General features: G+C 42.2%; 1 protein-coding gene across 6 annotated transcripts in view; it reads left to right on the top strand.

Moving 5' to 3' along the window:
* The window catches only part of SLC7A6 (solute carrier family 7 member 6), a 37,946-nt gene extending 15,613 nt beyond the window's left edge, over positions 1-22,333 (top strand). For all 6 annotated transcript variants that reach the window (XM_033070172.2, XM_033070170.1, XM_033070168.1 and 3 more), the window contains 5 exons: positions 17,460-17,563; positions 18,539-18,635; positions 19,302-19,451; positions 20,155-20,338; positions 21,487-22,333. In XM_033070172.2, the coding sequence (XP_032926063.1) occupies positions 17,460-17,563; positions 18,539-18,635; positions 19,302-19,451; positions 20,155-20,338; positions 21,487-21,581 (630 nt within the window). In that variant the 3' untranslated portion in view covers positions 21,582-22,333. The remainder of the gene's footprint in view (positions 1-17,459; positions 17,564-18,538; positions 18,636-19,301; positions 19,452-20,154; positions 20,339-21,486) is intronic.
* The last annotated feature ends 187 nt before the right edge of the window (positions 22,334-22,520 follow it).

Raw genomic sequence — 22,520 nt, 5'->3', positions numbered from 1 at the left:
CTGCCCTTCATGTAGTTGGTGAAAGTTGGTGTAGGCTGAAAATTACATTAGTGAATTTTTAAAGAAACATGGTAGTAATCTTGCTTCATTTTAGAGTCTCTGGTGTAGTCAAGCAGCAGTTACATTTCATCCTCCTTGTTGCTATTTTGGGAAGAAATGAAGTAGCTTACTCCTTTTCAGCTGGGGTTGCAAGGGAGTCAGCCTGACGATTCCCTTCTGCTGTCTCACCTGGCAAATTGGTGTGTGACCTCACATGCATCACATAGAATGGATGTTCTCTATGGGAAATCAGATAGGTTAGTTTTGAAAGCAACCTGAAAAGCTGCTCATTCTCACTGTCTTTGAGCGCTGCCTGCTCCACCCTGGACACTACCCCAGCTACATGGGCTGAATCAGTTACCAAGTTAATTGATTGTGAAAACTTCTCAAACGCTCTTACCACTGCAGCCAGTTCAGCTACCTGAGGCGAACCCTCCACAAACTCAACATCAGCTTCCCAATGCTGAGTCTGAGGATTTCTCCAAGTCATCACCGACTTGTGGGAAGCCCCAGAAGCGTCTGTGAACACTGTGAGAGCTTTGAGTGGTCTCTGACTCCTCTTCTCACGAGGAATGAGGTGGAATTCCTCATTGAACAGCTTGTGAGACGGGGCATGGACTGATATTTGTCCACTGTAGCTGTCCACAGACAACTGGAGATTGGCATTGCTCTGGAGCAAGTGCTCGAACATCTCCTTTGTCAACCTCTCAGGAGAGTTCCTTCCCTCCTCAGAGAGTTTGACAGGAAGTTGAATTCATGTAAAGTCACAACCTGCCAGCTCATACAGTCTCATCCTTGCTTTCCAAATCAGCTGAGCTATGAGTTCTTGTGGCTTTGTGATGGTTTTGGATCTTTGGTGGGAGAGGAAGACCCACTCTATGATTAAGAGCGAATCTCTCTGCCCCTCGATCCATTGGAATATCAAACCATGTACGTGTGGCAGTTTTCCCAGGACTATGAATTTGAAAGGCAGTTCAGGCTTGTAGCGATGAGCCTGCCTCTCTGCTAGAGCTTTCTGTACCTTTTTGATTGCAGCTTTTGCCTCTGGGGTCGGATCCCTGGGAGAAAACAGCTCTCTCTCCCCCTTCAATAAATTGAACAGGGGCTCCAGGTCCTCATTAGTGAGGCCTAGCCAGGGCCTAACCCAATTCAAAGACCCACACAAGGAATGGAGATCTGCTGAGGTTTTTGGGTTACAATTAATGTCCAGTTTCTGAGGAACAATGGTCCTTGCAGTGATTTCCAAGCCCAGGTACTTCCAAGGTGGCATCCTTTGGACTTTATCATCCTGCAGTGGAAATCCAGCAGAGGTTAAAACCTTAACCACTAGGTCAAGCATGTGTTGGAGTATAGAGTCATCGGGGGCACACACAAGAACATCATCCATATAGTGCAAGATGATGGCTTCCTTTCTCTGAGCACACACTGGGGACAGCAGTGAGGCCACGTACCACTGGCATATGAAGGGACTACACTTCATCCCTTGAGGGAGCACCTTCCAGTGGTAGTGCTTCATTGGGGCTTCTCTATTGACAGTGGGAACAGAGAAGGCAAACCGTGGAGCATCCTCTGGGTGTAAGGGAATTTGAAAGAAACCATCCTTAATGTCCAGGGCAGCCAATTGCTGATTTTGGGGAAGCATTGTTGGGGAGGGCATCCCAGGTTGAAGTGATCCCATGTCTGCTATAATCTTGTTAATCTCCCAGAGATCATGTAACAATCTCCATTTGTCCTTCCCTGGTTTCTTTGTTGCAAATACAGGGGAATTCCGAGGGCTTTGTAGTTTCTTCTATGTGACCTTTAGCCAATTGCTCCTCCAGGAGCTCCTCAAGCGCCTTGAGTTTCTCCTTACTCAATGGCCATGAGCTACCCATCTCAGATTATCATCCAGCCATGTCATCTTCTGGCTAGGGCACTCCACAGTGGCTGCCTTTAAAAATCCTGGGGAGTCTTAGGGATAATCATTTTGATTCCCCATTGGGACATGGTATCTCTCCCCCATAGGGGGCACTTATAGTCTGTAACAAACGGACAGACACTAGCCACTTTTCCATCCGGCCCTTCAATTTGCACAATGCTTTTTGATATTTTTGCCAATTTGACCCCTCCTACACCTTGGATTTTGCCTGCCATGGGTTGCAATTCCCAATGTGACGGCCACATCCTCTCGGGTATGATGGTCACATCTACCCCTGTGTCCAGCACCCCCTCCACATGGCGATGGTCTGAACCACGGGTCAGGTTGCATGCCAGAGAGGGTTTGTCCTCACCCACCACTTCTGCCCAGTAGACTTCAGGTGATTTTCCATCTACTGTGACTTCCTTTGGAATGGGAATGGCCTGGGCGAGGATTTGCCCCTTGACCAGGTAAAATGGTGGTTGAGGGCAGCGTGCCAGGAGAATGAGGCAGGTGATGCTTCCGTTGATGGTCATGGGAGCCCCCTCAATCTCCAGGGATGTGTGTGCTCTGTCCCCAGTAACAAAATACTCACTGTCCAGTTCCATATGCAATAACATCACGTCCAGTGAATTGTTAGGCAGGTCTACTGTAATAACTGTCCAATCTGTGACCTGAAGTGAAAACCTTTTGTAGTTATAAGCCTAAAACAGCCACAAGGCTACCAAACCTTGTTAATTGAACATTTGACATTTATGTTGTCCTGGATCCCCACACCCTTTATCCCATCCTCCCCCTTTGTTTTTAAGAGAGAGGCTTTTGCCAGTGTGGAACTCGCTATATTTATATTTTTGCGCATGATTGTGTTAATGGCGGGTACACGCTGTATACCTAGTTTTTTTGTTTGTTGGTCTTCTCGTGTTTCTGATTGTGTGGACAGTCTCTGGTGAAATGTCCTGGCTTCTTGCACTGGAAGCAGGTGATGTGCTGCAGCTGCTATGTTGGCACCGGTTGCTTCCTTGCTCCTGGTGTTACAGCTGCTGTAGACTTTGGTTGTGCCGGTCCTGGATTCCTCTCTGGTGCACTGAACAGTTCTGCTTTTCTGGTGCAGGCTTCTATCATCTATCTGTGCTACACTAGGTGCTGGCTCGAGGGGAAGGCTAAGAATGACCCTGTGACAGGCTTCATTAGCATTCCTCTGAGCCATCTCCTTAATCAATCAGCTTGTACCACTGGGTCTGGCACGTGTCTTTTCACCTGCACGCAAAGACGATCTACAAATGCAAGAAATTCTCGGAGCAAACTGTTTAATAACTACCTTTGACTTCAACAGTTGGCAGCTGATTGAAGGCCTTTTCTGCAACATTGCAGATCTTACCCAAAACAAACTTGGATAGTACTTATGTTTGTTTTTCTGGACAATGCCAGTCCCCTTCACCACATAAATGTTTGTATGTAATATCATTATCATCCTCATCTTTTGCACTGTTAGAGCTTTGTTGAAGCTCTTGCAGAAGCACCCTTAAAGATCTTTTCCACATGCTTTCCCACAGATCATACTCTGAGGGAGTTAACAGACATCTGAACAAATCCTTTATATCGTTGGGTACCATTTCATGCAAATTAAAAGTAGCTCTCATCATGCCTTTAAATATTTCACTGCTTCTGCCAAATTCTCTTTGTACTTTACAAATTTCCTTTTTATCTTGATAGGACAAAGGCTGATAACTTCTCTTGCCATTTCTCCTACCAAGATAAACCACAGGAGCTGCTGATGGTATATATTCTTCTCCCAGGTTTTGACTTCCAGGGCTGGGCACCCCCTTCCCCACCGGGCCCGGGAGGCTGTCCACCCTCCCCCACCGCGGGGACACTGTCTGTCCCACAGGGGCTGTGAGCTGAGCCCTGCCCATCCCCATCCGCACTGACACTGAACCCTGCAAGGGCTCCACCCTGCCCCCAGCTCCTGCAGTAGCCTGGAGGGCAGGCATGTGAAACCTGAGCGGGAGCAGGGGAGGGATAACCGTGGGAATCAGGGTTACAGCTCATGGGGGCAGGGTTGCAGGGTGATGTCATGCAGGGCAGGCTCTTGGAGGAGGGAGGGGGCAGGGCAGCTGAGGGCAGGAATGGCTTATGGGAGGGAAATGGGTTGGGGGCAGGGACCAGAGGGAAAAAGGGATTATGGGATGAAGGAGGTAACATGTGTCCACCATCATTTTGGTCCCCCACCACGTTGTCTGCAGTCCCCCAGGGACAAGCCACATGGCCAGTAACGTCTTGGAGCTTGCCCCCGGCCCCTTCAGGCTTAGCCATGTGGCCGGTGCCCTGAGAGGAAGGGAAGTCACTTTTATAGTTTTCTGAACACTGCTCTGAAGGGAAAACAATTGGGAGAGAAGGGTATAGGGATGATTCTCTGACAATCCGCGCACAATCGTCAGAGCCAGGGTATTGGGGGGGACTAGGGGGCCCAGAACAGCTATGGCTATACTGGGTGCTCTGCGTCTCCTGGTTAGACCCGTGGGTTCCCTCCAATTTCAGGATAGGGGGTGAGGGAAGAAAGGAAGGAAAATCGGGGAATCTTGCTGCTGTTTCCTGTTGTTCTGTTCCTGTAATAACTGTTTCCTAATTTGTAAAAATATCAGGATGAACAAAGAAGCTGTTTCATCCCCATTCTCCACTTTCAATGTTAGTAATTCTCCTATTCATCCCAAAATAAAACCAAATTTATATCTTGCTATTCAAGGTCCAATCTTTCAACAGACAACCAGCTTGTAAAATGTGCTAATCTTTTCTTAGAGATTAAAACATCTCCAGCACTTAATATTTCCCTTAGCTGGGAAAATAAACTCTTTTGTAGAGCAGACTGCTATGCGCCCATGTTTTAAAGCAATCTGCCCAGTTCATCTACCCTTAATCCACAGTTAAAACACAGTAAAATGCGGTTGTTGTTGTTATTATTCAGAAACCGATTCGCTCCAGGACTGAACGAGTTGCCGATTCCATCCCTGTGAGCTGAAACTAAGCAAAAACTAACTTCTTGCCCCCAGGGGAGTTGAACAGACCCTTAGGCTTATTGAATCCCTGTAATGGGACTCCCAGCCATGGGTAAGGCTCTCAAAACTCGCAGGGGAGCCCCATGTTTAGGGTCACCAACCGCTGTGTCTATCTGAGGCTTCCCCTGCTCCCCAGCTAGCTCAGTAGCAGGGGAAAGCCTGAGATCTCAGCATGAACTAGGTAAAAGATATAAAAGAGGCTCTCTCCTCCTGAAGAAATTCCAAGGTTTATTTCTGGAGGGATTCCAGGTGGAAAGAGAGGTCAGAGTCAGGAAGAGGGCAGGGGAAATTGGGTCCCTGCCAACTAGGTATGGCCAGAGGAGAAAGGGGTCACAGGACATTACAAGGGTCAAGGAATCTACCATTTTCAATACATCTAGGATAGTGAATTACAACGATCTTCCACTGTCACTGAACAACCCTTTTTTTGTTCTTTGAGACTACGATTGTGTTTTTTGTTTGTGAAAGTGGCGGCTGTCTTTGCAAGCACTTTCTGGGCTGTTTTGTCTCATGACAGGAAATATACTGGCTGCCAGTGCAGCTTGTTACCTGCTTCCTGTTTGGTTATGTCTGTGAGTCATGACTGAGTTCTACAATAGGTGACATTTGGCAGCTTACTTCTTTTGAAGTGAACAGTTGGTTGTCCTGCATAGCCAGCTATCATCTTTCTTGGAGCTGTAAAACTTTGTCAGTAAACTGAGGATAAAGAGGATGACTTCAGTTGCATGAGTCCACTGTGGATCAATCAATTCACCCTGGTGCTCTCATATTCTAGAGCATGTTTGCTTTGCTTTGCCATGCTCCCTCAATGAACTGGAACGTGGAGGCTGTGTGTTTTAGTTACAGTAATTTCACAATTACAAGCCGCACCTGATTATAAGCCGCACATCCGGGTGTTGGCAACGTTTAGGTCTTTGTCCATATATAAGCCACACCTGATTATAAGCTGCACTTTTGTTTGCAGCGAGGATGCTTGCACAACTTTCACAAAGTTGCCAGTTAGTAACAGAATTGCGGGATCGTGGAGTTGACTGACTCGGCTTGGGGCTGGCGGGCTCGGATCAGCCGTGCTTTTCTCCCGCTGGGGCTGGGCAGGCTCGGATCAGCCCCGCCTTTCCCCGCTGGGGCCATGACCCGCTTTTCCTCCGCAGGGACCGGGCGAGCTTGGATCGGCCCCGCTTTTTCCCTGCTGGGCCCGTGCGGGCTCACACTTCCAAGTTGGCAAATTTCTGAACCTCATCAATATTTTGGCCGCACCTGATTATAAGCCGCACTTCTGGGTTCGGACCAAAATTTTAGTCAAAATGGTGCGGCTTATAATTGTGAAATTACTGTTTCTTTAGTGTATAGTATAATAAATGTTGAGTATCTTTTTCTAACTGAATTCAGACAGAAGTTTTTAAGTTCTTCTTAGACCTTTTGGGTACTAATTCTCTTTCTTCATTGGCTTTACTGGCTTCTTTTCTGAGGAGGAAAATCTGCTTGTCCTTAACCATCAGTGTCATGTTCCTTTTCTTTGCTTGCACAAGCACTTCCCAGTAAGGTTTCTTTGGATGAAGAGCATATTCCATACGTTACAAGTGCAGAGCTCTTCATTAGAGGCAGGCAGTTGCTTTTAGAGTGAGAGCTGCTCAGGGGGTTATGTGCTTTCTTTCTTGGAGCTACCTGTAATTCACTGCCAATGTAACACTCCCAATGCCAGCTACGTGGAAGTTCTGTGACTTTGGAGTCCAAGCTGAAAAACTGGGCTGAACTTGAGAATGCTATCTATATTATATTTTCAGTACAAGATAGGTCAGAGACTTGGCAAACACTGAACCCCTGTTCTACAGCTAGCAATGGGATTTGCTAAGAAGAGGATAAACAGTGGAGAAGGTTTAGATCAAACATCTTCAGCACCTCCATGAAAATATAAATGGAACTGGTTTACTGTTGGAGCTGACATTGGAAATTTTAATATGGGCTGTATAGAAGAGATATTTTACATGCAAGTAGGAATGCAATATATTAATGCAGCAGAGTAGCGCTGGTTCTCTTGCCACAAGATTGTATTTGGTGACCTAAAGGTGAAGTGGGAACTTTATGCTGGACCTTTTACTGCACTTTTCCTCCCAGTGAAGGAGTGTTGCCAATAGCACAAGGAGAGAATTATGTCTGAGGAGAATTGATCAACAACATGGTAATTGAAACAAGAATTACAGGAGACACATTTAAATTGTTTTCTTTTGCACCTTTACAATTTTCTGGGTTTGACTGATGTGCACTCTTTTCTTTCTTTAAATATATGTGACATTAATTTGGTCAGTGGGGAGAGATGTCATACAGTATCCTGATAATATAATCTATGGCAGTGGGAGAAAACTTCTGCTCAGATGCTTAGTTTTTGCATGTGCAGCTTTCTAATTGTCATAAATCAAGAGTTTGTTTCTATTAGGCAATAGCACCATAGAGTCCGTAGAAGCTCAAAATTAAGAAAACATACTGTAGTTCTTCCTGTAATGTGTGAATGTATTTGTACTTCACCTCAAGAGAAATGTCAAAGCAGAATTAGTTATGTTTCCAAAATACCAGTCACATCACTCACATATATATATACACATAAACCTCCTTAGTGCTCAGTATGATTTTCAGGGTAAGAATAGAACTTGGTCTGGAAAAGCTCCTGGGCAATAGGATCTTGAAAAGAGTTACATGAAGAGACTCCATAGATGCCTTTTAAACTTTCCTAATAGAAACACCTTATAATCTTTGGATATTTTTGGTGTAAGTTTCTTATTCATGTTAGGCTACATTCTCTTTGCATTTGTCCATTTGTCCCTCCAATCAATACTGTTTGGTGCTTTGCCTGCCTCACATGTGCTTGTCGCTCCATATGCTCTCAGAGTAGTCTGACATTTCCTGTGTGCCTCTAAGTGCACTTCTAGTGTGCAGCTAAGTGTGATGTAACAGTTCTCATCTTGTGAATTGTAATGCGAATGTGGGTCTTACTTACTCATCTGTGTGCCTGAATTACTGAGTGTGAGGCAATAGCCTGTGTATTTTATTGTGGCAACTCTTGATGCTGGAATTTCTGCTGCTTTTAGTTCAACCTGTTTATACAGAACTGTTGTTTGGACCTTTAAAAGGACAAAGAAGTGTTCTTGCAAACCATTCACAACTTACCAGCTGATGATCATGAGATCAAACTAACCCAAGACAAAAATAAAATGTAGACTAATCAGTCATTCATGCCTTGAAACAAAGCTGTAATTCAGTTTTTGACCATTCTTCTGGGAGTAATGTAACATTTTAGTCATGATAAAATAAGGACAGTTCAGCTGAGAAGTGCATGGCTGGAAGGCCTCTTCCTTCATCATTATTCCCTGATGATGGTTTGGAAAAAAAAAGTCAAAACTAAAGAGAACAGTTCCAGGTGTATGTCCTACAGTGTGCATGTATCTATGTATACCTTATATATTCAATGGATGGGAGGGCATAAAAGAACTTTATCTATAACTGAAAGTGTTACACCAGCAATTCTCTGAATTCTCTGTTTCCAAGCTGTTAGAAGCAGTTATAATTCAAGTCTGGACTACAGGACTTCTCAGACTATAGCAGAGATGAGAATTTAATCTCTTAATCCTTCTTGCTCTTTAGACTTTCTCAGAAGAATCCTGAGATGATATCCATCCCCATAGTGGTGGCTTTCTCCTGTTATGGTGGACTAAATGTTTCTGCTTATAGCTGCCTCCAGGTAGGCTCCTCTGTCATGCTCCACATACCTTTGTGAATGCTCCATTCTTTCCTCCATTGCCAGCTCATTTGTTTTTGTAAATACACTTCACAACTCCCAGGAGTAGTGGTAGTTAAAGTAGAATTGGTCAGGAGCTCAGCTCAGAGTCCAGGTCTGGCTCATTTGTGGAGGATCCATGATTGTGCAATTGTGGTTTTAGCAGAAAGCAGCCACTAACTCTTCTACTTTTCCCTCTCCCCTTCCCTTCTTGCAGTGCACTCAGTGTGCGTGCTTGATAACTTGATTTCTTGTTGTACTTTTCTCTCCCCTGCCTTCTTATGCAAAATAATCCTCTGATATGCATGCAGTGAATGTTTTTTGTGGCTTTTACTTAGACTGCAGTAACTCTTTTAGCAAGAAACATTGTGGAGATCTTTGTTCACAAGAGACTATAACTGAGCTTTAGAGAAGACATTTCTTGGCATCTGTTGAAAGGAGGGTATTGAAGGATTTATAAATTTGTACTCAAGTGTCCGAGTAGTAGTAATGAACTTGGCTGATTTTTGTTATAAATGAAGGTGAAACCCTGTCAGAAAACACCTACCTAAAGGCAGGTGGGTCTTTACGTTCATATCAGTTGGTTAATATTAATAGATAGATTAGCTAAACTTTAGGTACCTTTCAACTTTTATTTTGCTGAAAGATCATTTTGCAGGCAGATCCACTTGGCAAACCAAACTGAAGTTTTTTAGGTGATTCTCAATTAAAATAGTCTTTTTTATTGCCTCACCTCAAGTTCAGCTCTTGAAGTTTCTCCACCCTTTTCTCTGTCAGGAATCCCAACTACAGCATTAGAAAGTACATTGGAAATGACAGTGTTTGGTGGAGATTGTCACTACATTACTCTCTCTTTTGAAGAGTCTGACCTGTACAGCTCTAGGGAAATCCCTCATTTAGGCTTTGAGCTGGACCAGCACATAGCCTGCCTCCAGAATACATTGAATCTCTAGCATTTTGATCTGTATATGATTTGTGGGTTTTACTGTTCATATGAATGATTGTTGTTTTCCAAGATGTGTAAGACAGTATTAGCATATCCTAGAACAACTGGATATACATTACAGGATGCAAATAGCCTTTGAGTTAGCCCTGCACATGTCATTCACACTGGCCCATTAGCAGATGTTTCAAAAAGGAAATGGAAAATGCTTGCAAAGAATATCTTTGGGGGAAAAAAGTTCTCTAAATTATGTATTAGCTAATTTGCATCCTTCAGCATAAGATTACATTCATAGTTTTTTTCTCTCTTCTTTAGCTTCAACTGTTAATATTTTTAATCTAATTTCACGACCATAAGGCGCACTGGACTATAAGGCGCACCCCCTGGGAGTCGGCAAAATTCACAACTTTGAAGATCATATAAGGCACACCGGACTATAAGGCGCACTTTTTTTTTGCAGCGAGGCTCCACCCCCTGCTCCCCCCGCGTGGTTGCTGGATGAGGCCCTGCCTCCACCCGGCAGCCATGGGCCCCCGGGCCCGCCTCCACCCGGCTGCCCCGGCACTGCCAGCTTCCCCCATGGCTCACAGCTCACACTTCCAGGGTGGCAAATGTCGCAACTTTGTACATCATATAAGGCACACCGGACTATAAGGTGCACTTCCAGGTTCGGGGGAAAGTTTTAGTCAAAAGGGTGCGCCTTATAGTCGTGAGATTACTGTAAATGCTTATCCTTTAGGCAATTTTACTAAACATTTTAATTCTCTAACATCTTGTTCTGTATCTTAACTTTCTATATTAAAACAAAAAATCCTCCAGGAGTGTTGCCTTCTCAGGGCGCAGCGACCTGGTTCGGGAACGGCACGGCGACCCAAGCCCGGCTCACTCGGTCCATATGCTCGCAGGCACCAATGTGGCAGACGGCAAATGGCGTTTATGAAAGGGTTTACAGGGGTTTTTATAACTTGGGCAGTCAGCTTCATTTCCTTCTGCTCACGTCCGGCTGGGTGTGGCCAGCTGCTGAGCAGAGGTCTGACAGCTTCGACTACAGAGGGGAGGGGTCCTATCTAACCATACAGCTCGATGTCTTCCGCACGCCTATCCCTAACTCTCCACATTTCCCCCCTCCCTCATGATTAGTAAAAAACTTATAAAATGTAAACGTTATAAAACTACAAAGGTTAGTAAAATTGGTATAAAAATTGTAAACATGTTAGTAACAGGCAGACCTCAAAGTAATTGTCGGCGATCAACAAACAGAACGTTAACCTTTTCTAAACGCTTCTTAACGAACAACACCAATTTGTTTAATATGCAAGGCCCGAAGATCAGGGTTAGTAGGATTATAATGAGAGAGCCTAATATGGTTTCTCTCTCTCCTCAGGTAGTGGCGTGTACAAGTTGCGGGGGCGTCTCATGATCTGGTCCTGCAAATAGAATCTCACAACTCTCATTAGTTTTACTCTGAAGGTCTGGTTTGATGGATTGGAGTGGACGCTATTTAATTTCCCCATCTTTTTTAACAGCTGCGTACCCTTGCCCCACTCCAACCTTGTTCCCACTCCCCTAGTTCATTTTTAATTATAACCAGTGGGCCTTTCTCTAGTGCTCGGGTGGCCCAGTGTCTCTGGGCAAGTTTCCTGCCTTTCTCCCCCTTTTTTTGTTTTTGAAGTTACAACAGAGGAAAACATGCATTTTGAATTACCTTAGTTTGGTGAAAATTATAATTGTTGATATTTTACAATTCTATTTTAGTGCTTAATATTGTTCAAGAATTTTCCTTTTAAATGATAACTTAGGAGAATCTTCTCCAGATAAGATTCTTCATGTTTATCTCAAAGGAAAAGGTTTTAGCTTTTACTAGGCTAAATCAACTAGTCCAAATTACTTGTTTTCAATTTTAACTGAGAAATATCTGAATTTTGTAATTTTCTCCCTTTGTCAGTCAGTTCCAATCTGGCCACAATTGAAATAGACTGAGAAGGTTTTGATAGCAAACATTCTTTTGCTTAGCTAATATTCCAACCTGACCAGGGCTGAAACATTAGACTAGGCAAAATATTTTTCTATTATATTTTTAAACTAAACTTTTACTCAATTTTGAAAAGTGATAGAAAACTATGCAATTTTAATTTGACAATGAAATATTTTCCACTAAACTAATTCACCTAATTTTGATTCATTAAATTTATAATGTTAAAGGAAGTAACATCTTAAAGTTTTTCTGGATGGGTAATAATATATAATGCTAGTGCAATGTATACAAACAACATTAACAAACATTGTGGTGCCAACTTCAACATACACTTAAAAACATTAACATGTATTTGCTGCATTGATAAAACACGTTTTTAGCAACTACAAGAGAGCAAGTTAACAAGGCAAATATTAACTTACTAAAGTTTGAAAAATATGCAGGCTTTAAGAAATTTAGTTTTGAGATGGGTAAAGCAGATGTTGAACTTTCCTGAGGGCAAGCATCGCTTGGATTAGTGTCTTTAAGTTTTCCAGTTTTTATTTTTACTTGGTGGATATTTTTTAAGGGTTTTTCTCCACATTCTAATTTGTGCAGGTGTTTGAGTCCCACAACCTCCTTGAGAAGGTGGCTTTTCATGTGATTAATTAAACTAGGTAGTTTTTCTCCCTCTTCCCTTAAAAACTTACAGTTTTCAATTGGAGATGTAAATTAATTTGAAAATGTGGTGGCTGCTTTGGCTTCGGAGGTCACAGCAGGCTCAGATGGAGCTGGAGTTACTTCTGGCTTCGTAATGTCAGCAGGATAGCTTGTGTTCTTTTCTTGGATGTTTTGAACATCCTTTTGTGCTGTTATCTCTTGAAATTGATCCAACTTCGGCTTTTGATACAAAGAAACATTTGCCATAGAATCGTAGCTAGGAGTTTTCTGAGCTGGGGAGGTTTTCGGAGCTCTGGTGTTTTCCTGGTTCCAGTGGCTGTCATCGGGGGTTTCTTTCTCCAGGCGGCTGTGGGTGGGGGTTTCTATGGTGGCTCGGGGCAGAACGACACTTTCTTTCTCTGCTGACAATAAGTCCTGAAGAGGCTGTGCTGGGGTCGGGACCCCCTCATCTGAGGCTGGACTGTGATCAGGAGCACCACCTGACTTGGACCTGGAAGTCAACTGACTGTTTCTGGGCTCCAGAGCCTTTTTCTTGGGCTTCAACCCCGCCCCTCTTTCTCTTAGGGTTGGACCGCTCCTTCCCCCTAGGCACGCCCCGCCTGCTTCTGGGGGAGGTTCTTGTCTTATAAGGAGCGCTTTGATTGGTCTTAAGCATCTCTGTGGGAGTCTCTGCTCCTTCCTGCTTGCCCACGCCTGCGCCGTTTGTCGAGCCTTCGGCATTTCCGCCCCCCGCGTCAGCGCCCCTCCCATTTCCACGAGGTTTGGCACCATTTTCGAACGTATATGGAGGGGACATTTTTGCAGCCGCTTCGGGCTCTGATATTATAGCGTGTTCCGTGCCTCCTCTGCTAGCCCCTGCCAAAACACCCGCGCTTGCTCCCCTCCCTCTGATGGTAACTCCAGCCCTGCGGATCGCGGAGGGAGTTCTTGCGACCGCGCGTCCGTGCGTTCACAGCATGGTCAACCTCATCCGCGGTCTGCATTGCCGCCCCGACCCCCAGCCATGGCGTGGCTAATAAACAAGTTCACGCAGGCTTCCAGGTCTCTTGCTCTTGCCGAGTCTTTTGTAGAGCCTGTATGACCTTGCCCCATGATTTGAGGTTTTTTCCTGCGCCTGAGTACATCGTTTCCTCGTCTAGAGCTTTAGTGCGTTTTTCCCATATCTCCAGATGAAGTATATCTATAACCCCTATCTTTATCAGTCTCGGCACCGCAAGAATACAATCCTTGAGCTTACAGTCAATACCCCACTGCTCGTAATTTCACTTACAACCTGTGCGAGAGCTTCCATCCTCCTCGCTGGTCTGGGGGCATCCTCCCCGCTGCACTGGTCCAGCTGTGCAGCCACCGGTTCACCCGTCCAGGCGATTCGCGAAACCCAGACAATAATCATGTCCCGGGTTTCGGCACCACTTGTTGCCTTCTCAGGGGGCAGCGACCTGGTTCGGGAACGGCACGGCGACCCAAACCCAGCTCACTCGGTCCATATGCTCGCAGGCACCAATGTGGCAGACAGCAAAAGGCGTTTATTGAAAGGGTTACAGGGGTTTTTATAACTTGGGCAGTCAGCGTCGTTTCCTTCTGCTCACGTCCGGCTGGGTGTGGCCAGCTGCTGAGCAGAGGTCCGACAGCTTCGACTGCAGAGGGGAGGGATCCTATCTAACCATACAGCCCGGTATCTTCCACACGCCTATCCCTAACTCTCCACACAGCAGTTTTGTGTCTAGCAATTTTACTTATTATTTGGCTTCAGAAATCAGCAGTTCAGGTTTAAATATTCCTTTTAAATATTACAACAATTGCTTATTAGAATTTTCATTTTGTCCTCATTCTTGTTCTGGAGGAGTTGTCTTAATTCATTGAGTGATCACAATATATTACATTCTGCTTCAGGGGACTGGGTTTCTCAGAGGTGCATTTATTTCAGTAAGGATATGAGAGAAGAACTTTGGGTTCTAGGAATTAATTAGTCTTGAACAGCAGAAATCTTTTACATACAATATGTCAATTATTAGTTGCAGTTTCAGTTGGCTGAAAATGTAATCCATGGTGTACAGAACATATTTCTTATGGCATGGTCTTCTGCTAAATTGGTGTTCTGATTTCAGCATGAACTAGAATATATACGTGCACTAGTTCTTTTATGCTTTTCTCATGTTATTTTTTATAATATTTGTAGAAATCTTTGTGCATTTTTCCACCCCTGTTTTGAAGCTCCATTTTGAGGGAAGCTGTGCTAAGATGGATAAACTAAAAGTGCTGAGGAAGAGAGGTGCCTTTCTGAGAAGCAGGGTGTCACAGCTGATGCATTGACTTTGAGCCTTTAGGCAAGGTTCCATTGAAGTGATTATGAAGTGATGAGGTTTTGCATTGTCCTTTAGCAGCAGGAAATCCTGTCTGCCTTTGAGGCTCAACTAAATTACACAAAAGGATGGAACATTCTGCTTTTTAGTGTTAATGATGGTACACAGCAGAGTTGGATTCTGACCCAAAATCTGGATAATGTGCTGCATAAAGCACTTTTTCAGTGCAGACAAAGAACAGGAAACTATAGCTGGCCAAGCCTTGCTTTATGAATGTCTCAGCATCTCGAGACCTAAAGATTGATATTATATACAGGATTTTGTCTCATGAAAATCAAAGTCATATAACAAAAAACCCCAAACCATCTATATTAAGTCTTTTAGGCTTTTTTGGCCTACGGAAATATTATAAAACCAGATCCTAGTGCACTGCTATTGATGATCTGGTTCCTGAAGTAATTACAGTAATTTCATGATTATAAGCTGCATCATTTTGACTAAAATTTTGGTCTGAACTCGGAGTGAGGCTTATAATCAGGTGTGGCTTATATATGAACAAAGAACAAAAAGTTGCTGTTTTAGTTTGGAGGACAGGTGTCTGCTGAGAAAGGCAGGAGCTTCTCTTTGAAAGAGAGAATGTAAACCCCCTCCCTCCAAATTATTATAATTTTGAAATCAAGGGGCTTTCAGGCAAAAATACGGGAATCAGGAATAACAGTTCTTTTCTAGGGAAATTAAAATAGAAATACAGTACTACAAAGAAACAAACCCCAAACCCTGACAAAGTCAGAGTACAACCTGACACCCGTCAGGCAGGGTGTTGGCAGCAGTCCCATTCCATGGTGGCTGCATCCTCCTGCAGTGACAGATGTGGCTCAGTTGGAGCAGTGCTCCTGTACAAGGTGCAGTTTCCCTCTGGAGCTCCAGTGGTGATGTGGAGAAATCCGGTTTTCCTCTGGAGTCCAGTGGAGAAAGGGGCTCCCTTAGTGTCCCAAAGCCTCTGTTTTTATCTTGGTAAGAAATGTTGGGCTCTTCCCCCTGGCTTGAGCAACTCCCAATGGGATGCAGTAATTTTATCAGTCCCACAGTGGGACTCAATGGCCATGAGCAGAAAATGACTGGCTGGAGGAAGGATGGGTTGTGAAAAGATAAAGAACAATGCCCTGCCTGGTTTCAATGGATGCCCATTAGCAGAATATCTGCAGTTGAGATAAGGATCACTGCCCCCACCCTCAACAGATGGTGATAGAACAGATACCTTTTATCACACTCTGGATTGTAACCCAAGACAGTTGCTGACACCCGGACATGCGGCTTATAATCAGGTGCGGCTTGTAATCGTGAAATTACTGTAAATCAAAATTTGACTGCTTTTAAATAGAGATAGCTTCATATGGTACAGATAAAGGCTAGTTCTGAGTGTTTATCACCTTTGATGGAACTCGTTAGCTTATAAATGTTTTGATGAAGACCAGTGCATTGAAGGGGAGGTCAAGGCAAGGTGTTTAAAAATACTAAAAACTGAAGAAAAATTTTATGATAGACAAACCTGCAGAAAGCTGAATTACTATCTATGCTTTTCATTTCTGAGGATCTTGAAATGTATAAAGCAAGAGAGAGATAAGAAAGTATTTAAAGGAAGGTTCATAAAAGCTTTAGATTACTGCTGCTTGCTGAGGTATAAAATGTTCAAATCTTTGTTTGAATACTGCTTATACATGAGTATGTACCTTACTGTTTCCTTAAATAGTGACTTCATACTGTTTAATGTAGACATGATTCTTTCGCTACCATGACTGTTAGTTTGCTTCTGTGAAAGAAATCATGGAAGTGGTTTAGTGGTGTAGGTAGGATTGGGATGGGTAGGAAGGCTTCCACCCATGTCATCTGAGCTCAGCATGAGGGCATTTCTGCCTAACTTCATGCTAATGTGCAGATGTGTACAGTGCTCAGACCAAGATGGGAGGTAGAATACCTGTCAGTCTGCCTGAATTAAATTTCTTCATGTTTCAAATGTGTTGTTTGTCTGATACTCTAAATCTCTTTCCCTTTTTTCTCCATCCAGGAGATTGAACAGAATAGACTAGGACAGTATATTGCAAATTATTACCCTTTTTTTTTTTAGATCCAAGATTGCTGCCAATCAGTGGCTCTTACCACTTGCTGTGAAACTCTGATGCTCCTGTCTGCTTGGTTTCAGAGCTCTACCATGAACAATCAGGAGTTTCTTGCAGTGTTGTCTAGTAACATCAACTATTGAGCTACTGATAAGATACCTTGCTCTTTCATTTGCTAAGGTGTGAGACTAGACCCCAGGGGCCCTGCCAGTGGAGCTAAAGGAAAAGATATTGCTTGAGAAACTGCAAAAAAAGGAAAATAAAATAGATTGTTAGAATAGTATCTGTAAAGAGTAGGTGTGATGTTGGCTGTAGTTCTTCACTGCAATATGACACTTTCCTGTTTGGTTAGGTAACATTTTTATTATTAGTAATCCAAAGAATGTTCACTTGTGTTCTGTAGGTCAGTTAGATAATGAAATATGTTAGGATTGGGAAGAAAATTCTCAAAACATTTTGTTTTCCTTTGTGAACATTATTTTTGTGAGCAGAAAGCATGACTTTGGATGCTTGGCTAAAGAAGTTTGTGCTTATTTAGAATCCATAAATAAATAAGAAAGCTGTGTGATTCTTTGTGTTGCTTTCTGGACTGTCCTTACTATGTTACTGTTTTTCCATACAAGCATATTACAAAGCTCTGATGTCATTGTTTTGTACATTTATTTTTGCAGATATTTTCATGTTTCCTTTTCTCTTTCACCAGACATTTGCTGACCGGGTATTTGGTATATTCAGCTGGACAATTCCCATTGCTGTAGCCTTTTCTTGTTTTGGTGGACTTAATGCTTCAATTCTAGCATCATCAAGGTAGTGCATATCTCTTTCAGCTTGACAAATATTTTTAAGTCTTTTTACATGTTACTGTTTCTGATCTATTATGAGAGAACAAAAATACTTTTTAAACTGAACCTGTAATGAATAGCCACGATAAAACAATTTATCTAAATAAATCTGTGTGTGTGTATGTGCAAACTTAACGTTACCTTGTTTCCCCAAAGCATTTCTGAGTGAATGCAGAGCATAATTATAAGATTAAATGAATTTTGTCTGTGTGGTGAGTCCTCAGGCCTTCTGATTGCATAATTCTATCAAGTTTGTGTTTTCAAATGTATTTATCTAAAACTTACTGACCTTTTAAAATCAGTGTTTTAAAACTTTGTAATTGGAAAAACTTGCTACTGCTATGAAGCTGCATTCAGAAAGCTCAGGATACTGTGTAGAACCTTTTCTTTGAGCAATGATTGTGGATGTAACTAGCAGAAGTTTATATAGATTTATTCAGGCATTTTAATACTCCTTCTGTCCATTGAATGAATTTGCAATGCCTCTGTTGAGAAGGAATAGGATCATTTGGTGAAGCAGTCAATACAGAACAGTAGGTGATAAAATTGTGTGTGTTTTTTGAACTTGTGATCCCATCATTTTAGGGACCGGGCAATCCCTTCTGGTCGGCATTCAAAACTATTTTTTCCTAAGCTGGAATGTCTTCAGTGCTAGCATTTAGAATTTTGTGAAACAATAGAAATTTGTTTCAGTTACTGTAGATGTTGTCTATTTTGCTTGTAGGATGATTTTTTTTAAATGGCTGTTAACAGCATGTTTCTAAAAGCTTGATGGTTGTTGTACAGTACATCTTTATGAGAAGGGTTGCCTCCAGGTTCCAGTTGAAAGGGCAGAAATTCAGTGTTGTAAATATTTATTTTGACTGGAGTTATTCTTTGATTTTCTGTAATGTATTCTCTCTTGCCTGTGATCTCAATGTGTTTTACTGCTTTTTTTCAGGCTGTTTTTTGTAGGATCTCGGGAAGGTCACCTTCCTGATCTGTTGTCTATGATCCACCTAAAGAGGTTCACACCTGTGCCAGCACTGCTCTTCAATGCAAGTTGTTATTGCTTTTCTTTTCAACTAACTAGATGGGACACACAGCACAGCTTCCCTCAAAATGGAGCTTCAACACAGGGCTAGAAAAATGGATACAAATATATATGTATAAAAAATAACATGAGAAAAGTATGAAAGAACTAGTCCATGTATGTATTATATTTCATGCTGAAATCAGAACATCAGTTTAGCAGAAGGCCATGCCATAAGAACTGTGTTCTGTATACCATGGATTACAGTGGATTGCATTTTCAGCCGGATGAAACTGCAACTAATAATTGACATATTGTATATAAAAGGTTTCTGCTGCTCAAGCCTAAATAATTCCTAGAACCCAAACTTCTTTTCTCAGATCCTTATTGTATCTAAATGCAGCTCTGAGAAACCCAGTCCCCTGAAGCAGAATGTAATGTATTGTGATCAGTCAATGAATTAAGACAACTTTTTCAGAACAAGAATATGAATTATTTAAGGGAAAACTTAAAAAATTAACAAGACACAAAATGTACTGTGGTCAAGGTGATTGCTGACAGAGTGATTTTTTGATTTGAAATTATGCCAAACACCAAGGAGGATAAGGTGTTACTTAAAGACAAAAACCAGCATAAACATTAAGTCTCAAACTTTTGCGTTCAGATTCTTACTCTTGTTCTTTTCTGACAGTGTTTTATGACCCTTATTTACCTGTGTGTAGAAGATGTCTTCCAGCTAATTAATTACTTCAGCTTCAGTTACTGGTTTTTTGTTGGCCTGTCTATTGCTGGGCAGTTGTATCTACGCTGGAAAGAACCAGATCGGCCCAGACCTCTTAAGGTAATATTTATTACACAGTTGTTTAAAATCCCTGCTTTCCATATAATATAAAAGTACTGGCTAAAATCTGGACCATACAAGTTGAGTCTAAAGGTTACAGATTGATCAGGACATAAAGTGTGGTTTCCATTTGAGGTTGTACCATGCAAGTTAGCTTGTCTGCTAGGTAAGAACAAGAGACTGTTGTGTCAGTATGCTCTATTAGTATGTGCTAGTTCACCAAGTACCCCTTCTGTCTGCCCACTGGAGAATGTCTCAGTAGCCTAACATAGCAGTTAGCCTTTTATCTAGCAGCAGAAGTCTGATTGGAAATGCTCAAGTTAAGTAACTGTGGACCACATTTATCTCTGATGATATCTGACCCTCTAGGAACCTTCTCCTACTTTAAGTTGACACTCTACTCAAAAAAGTCAGCAATTCTTGTTTCCCAAGTTTTGCTGGTTTTGTCTAACACTTCATGCCACCATGCACTTCCTTTCACCACAGCAAAGTTACCATACTTGATTATTTTTGTAATTTTTAGCAACAGTTCTGTTAAGAATAATTCTGCAATTTGCTTATGGTCCTAAATAACCAGATATATGAGAGGAAGGCAGAGAATTTCACAAAGTGGATTTCAGAGTGAAAAGTCTGTATCATAATGTTTACAACTATAGGCAATGAATATTTCATTAACTTTGGGTTCTGTTTTTTCTGTTTGCAGCTGAGTTTGGCTTTCCCCATAATATTCTGCTTATGCACAATATTTCTGGTGGTAGTGCCACTCTATAGTGACTTTTTAAATTCAGTGATTGGAATTGCCATTGCTTTATCTGGAATTCCTTTCTTTTTCTTGGGAGTCTATTTACCTGCATCAAGGAGACCTCAGTTTATTAACAAGACTATAGGTAAGTTTCTTTTTGTTAGCTGGAGTTGTTGGAAAGGAGGAAAAGTAAATATGTGACTCTTGTTCTGTTAATGGGAAGGGCTGTAGTGGGCTGACTCCAGCTGAGTACCCAGAGAGCTGCTGGCTCCCCAGCAGCAGGGAGAACAAAGGTGGAAAGATCTGCTGGTGAAGTCAAAGAAAGTTTAGTAAGTGAAGGGGGGAAACACCCCTGCTGCTGCAAGAGCAATCAGTCACACTTCTCCCAGGCAGTGGTGTGCAGTCAGTCTCCAGGCAACAGCTGTATGGGAAGACACTCCCACAGGCAAACACTTCTTGCTCGTCATTTCTATTGCTGAGCATGACATCAGATAGCACAAAATAGCCCTTTGCATAGTTTGGGTGAGCTGTTCTGGCCATCTTGCTGCCAGATTTCCTCCCTCTCCCATCCTGCTGGCTGCAGGAAGAGCAGAGTACGAGGAAAGAAAAGAAGGCTTGATACTGTGCAAACACTGTTCAGCAACAGCCAGAACATCAGAAAATAGTATTGATTTTAACCAAGACTGATGACTGTAAAAAGTGTGAACAATGTTGGTACTACAAACTCTCCAGCTTTACTGAATCAGTGATTTGGAGATAGATTTTATGTCAGTAAAGAATGGAATTTTGCTTTCACTTGAATTACAGCAGTTAAATTACACAAATTTAAGGTTTTCTCCATCAGTGTTCTTCTGTTACTGTTACTATGCGAGATAGCCATGATGGGGGATGTGGTAAGGAAGGTTTATAGCATAACCTTGCCCTGAAAGCAGGATGTGGTGCTGCAGAAGTAGACTATATGTAAATATTCAGTAATATTGTAGCTCTTCCTGTATGCTATTAGTTTTACCTTTTTTATTCCACCAATTTTACGCTCTAAATTATAGAATAAAATGATTTTACTTCAGTTTTGGCAGGGTGCCTAAGAATCAAAACATCCTAGGATATCAACAGAACAGTTTAAGATACTATCTGTTAAAAAAAAAAAAACATGAGTGAGACACACTGTACTAACTTTATTGTTTGTTGCCCTAAAGAGAAGTGAGACAGCATTCCTCACTGGTTTCATTAGTCAGATGTGTTTGTAATGAGGTAGGTGGCTGTTGTCCTAATCTATCTCCAATTTCTTTGCAGGTGCAGTCACACGATACATGCAGCTCCTCTGTTACTGCGTTTTAACGGAGATGGACCCAAATGAAGAAAAGAAGGTAGAAATCAAATCCAACTGAAGTTCAAAGCCATTGCAAGAAGCAGGAGAGGATAAAGCAATTACACAAACGAAAGGGAAGAGGTGGAACTCCGGCAGACACAGAAAAACTGTTTTAGGTGGTCTTTCAGAAATGCTGAAAATGTTCTTACTTGCAGATGGACTCCAGTGTGGATCATGCCCTTGTGTCATCCTAACCTGTGGCATGTTTCCAGGGCAGGTTTTCATTGGATAATGATGACCTACTCATTACCTACTCACACAAGCTGTGTGTCAATACTGTTTCTTCTTCAGAATTGGTATGAAAATGATAAGAGCTAATGGATCAAATTAGATTTCTGCAGAACCAGATGGTGAAGTAATGCATTATTAAGTTAGACTAAAACCCACTTTGACTCCAAAGACTAAGTCATTTCCAGCTTAATTCTGATGGATGTTTGCATGAAATGATTTGCTGTACAATCTCAGTTCTTATCCCAGAAGAAAACTGGTCACAACAAACTACTTCATTCGTTTTTCTGCCCCTAATGATAAATTGAATTCTGCTCCATTATTTATAGACTGAACCAACCTTTCTCCCTTGAAGATTTTGTTCTGTATGGTACACAGAAGTGTATCTGACTGTGGCAAGGATTTAATCAGCAAAGCACCTTGGCACTGAAGATTTGATTAACTGTTGTTGATTTTTTTCTTGTTAACTTGTTAGTACTTTCTCAATTTCTGCTAGGTTTTATGAAACTTCCAAAATTAAAATATTCGGTTTGAAACCTGTAAGCATTTGTTGGTGAACTGTTTCTGTGAAGACACAGTAGTTGAGTTGCCTCAGCAGTCAGAAAATTCCCTTTATAAATTTTAGTGCTGTTCACTAGAAAGTGACTGTCTAAAACCTCCCAGAAACCACTTTATTTTTTTTTCCTACTACAGCAGAATTTCTGTGGCAGATAATAGATCTTGACAGCTA

The sequence above is a fragment of the Catharus ustulatus genome, chromosome 11, assembly GCF_009819885.2.
Source record: "Catharus ustulatus isolate bCatUst1 chromosome 11, bCatUst1.pri.v2, whole genome shotgun sequence".
NCBI lineage: Eukaryota > Metazoa > Chordata > Aves > Passeriformes > Turdidae > Catharus > Catharus ustulatus.
Note: the sequence above shows the minus strand (reverse complement) of the source record. Positions and strands in the feature narration are given on the sequence as shown.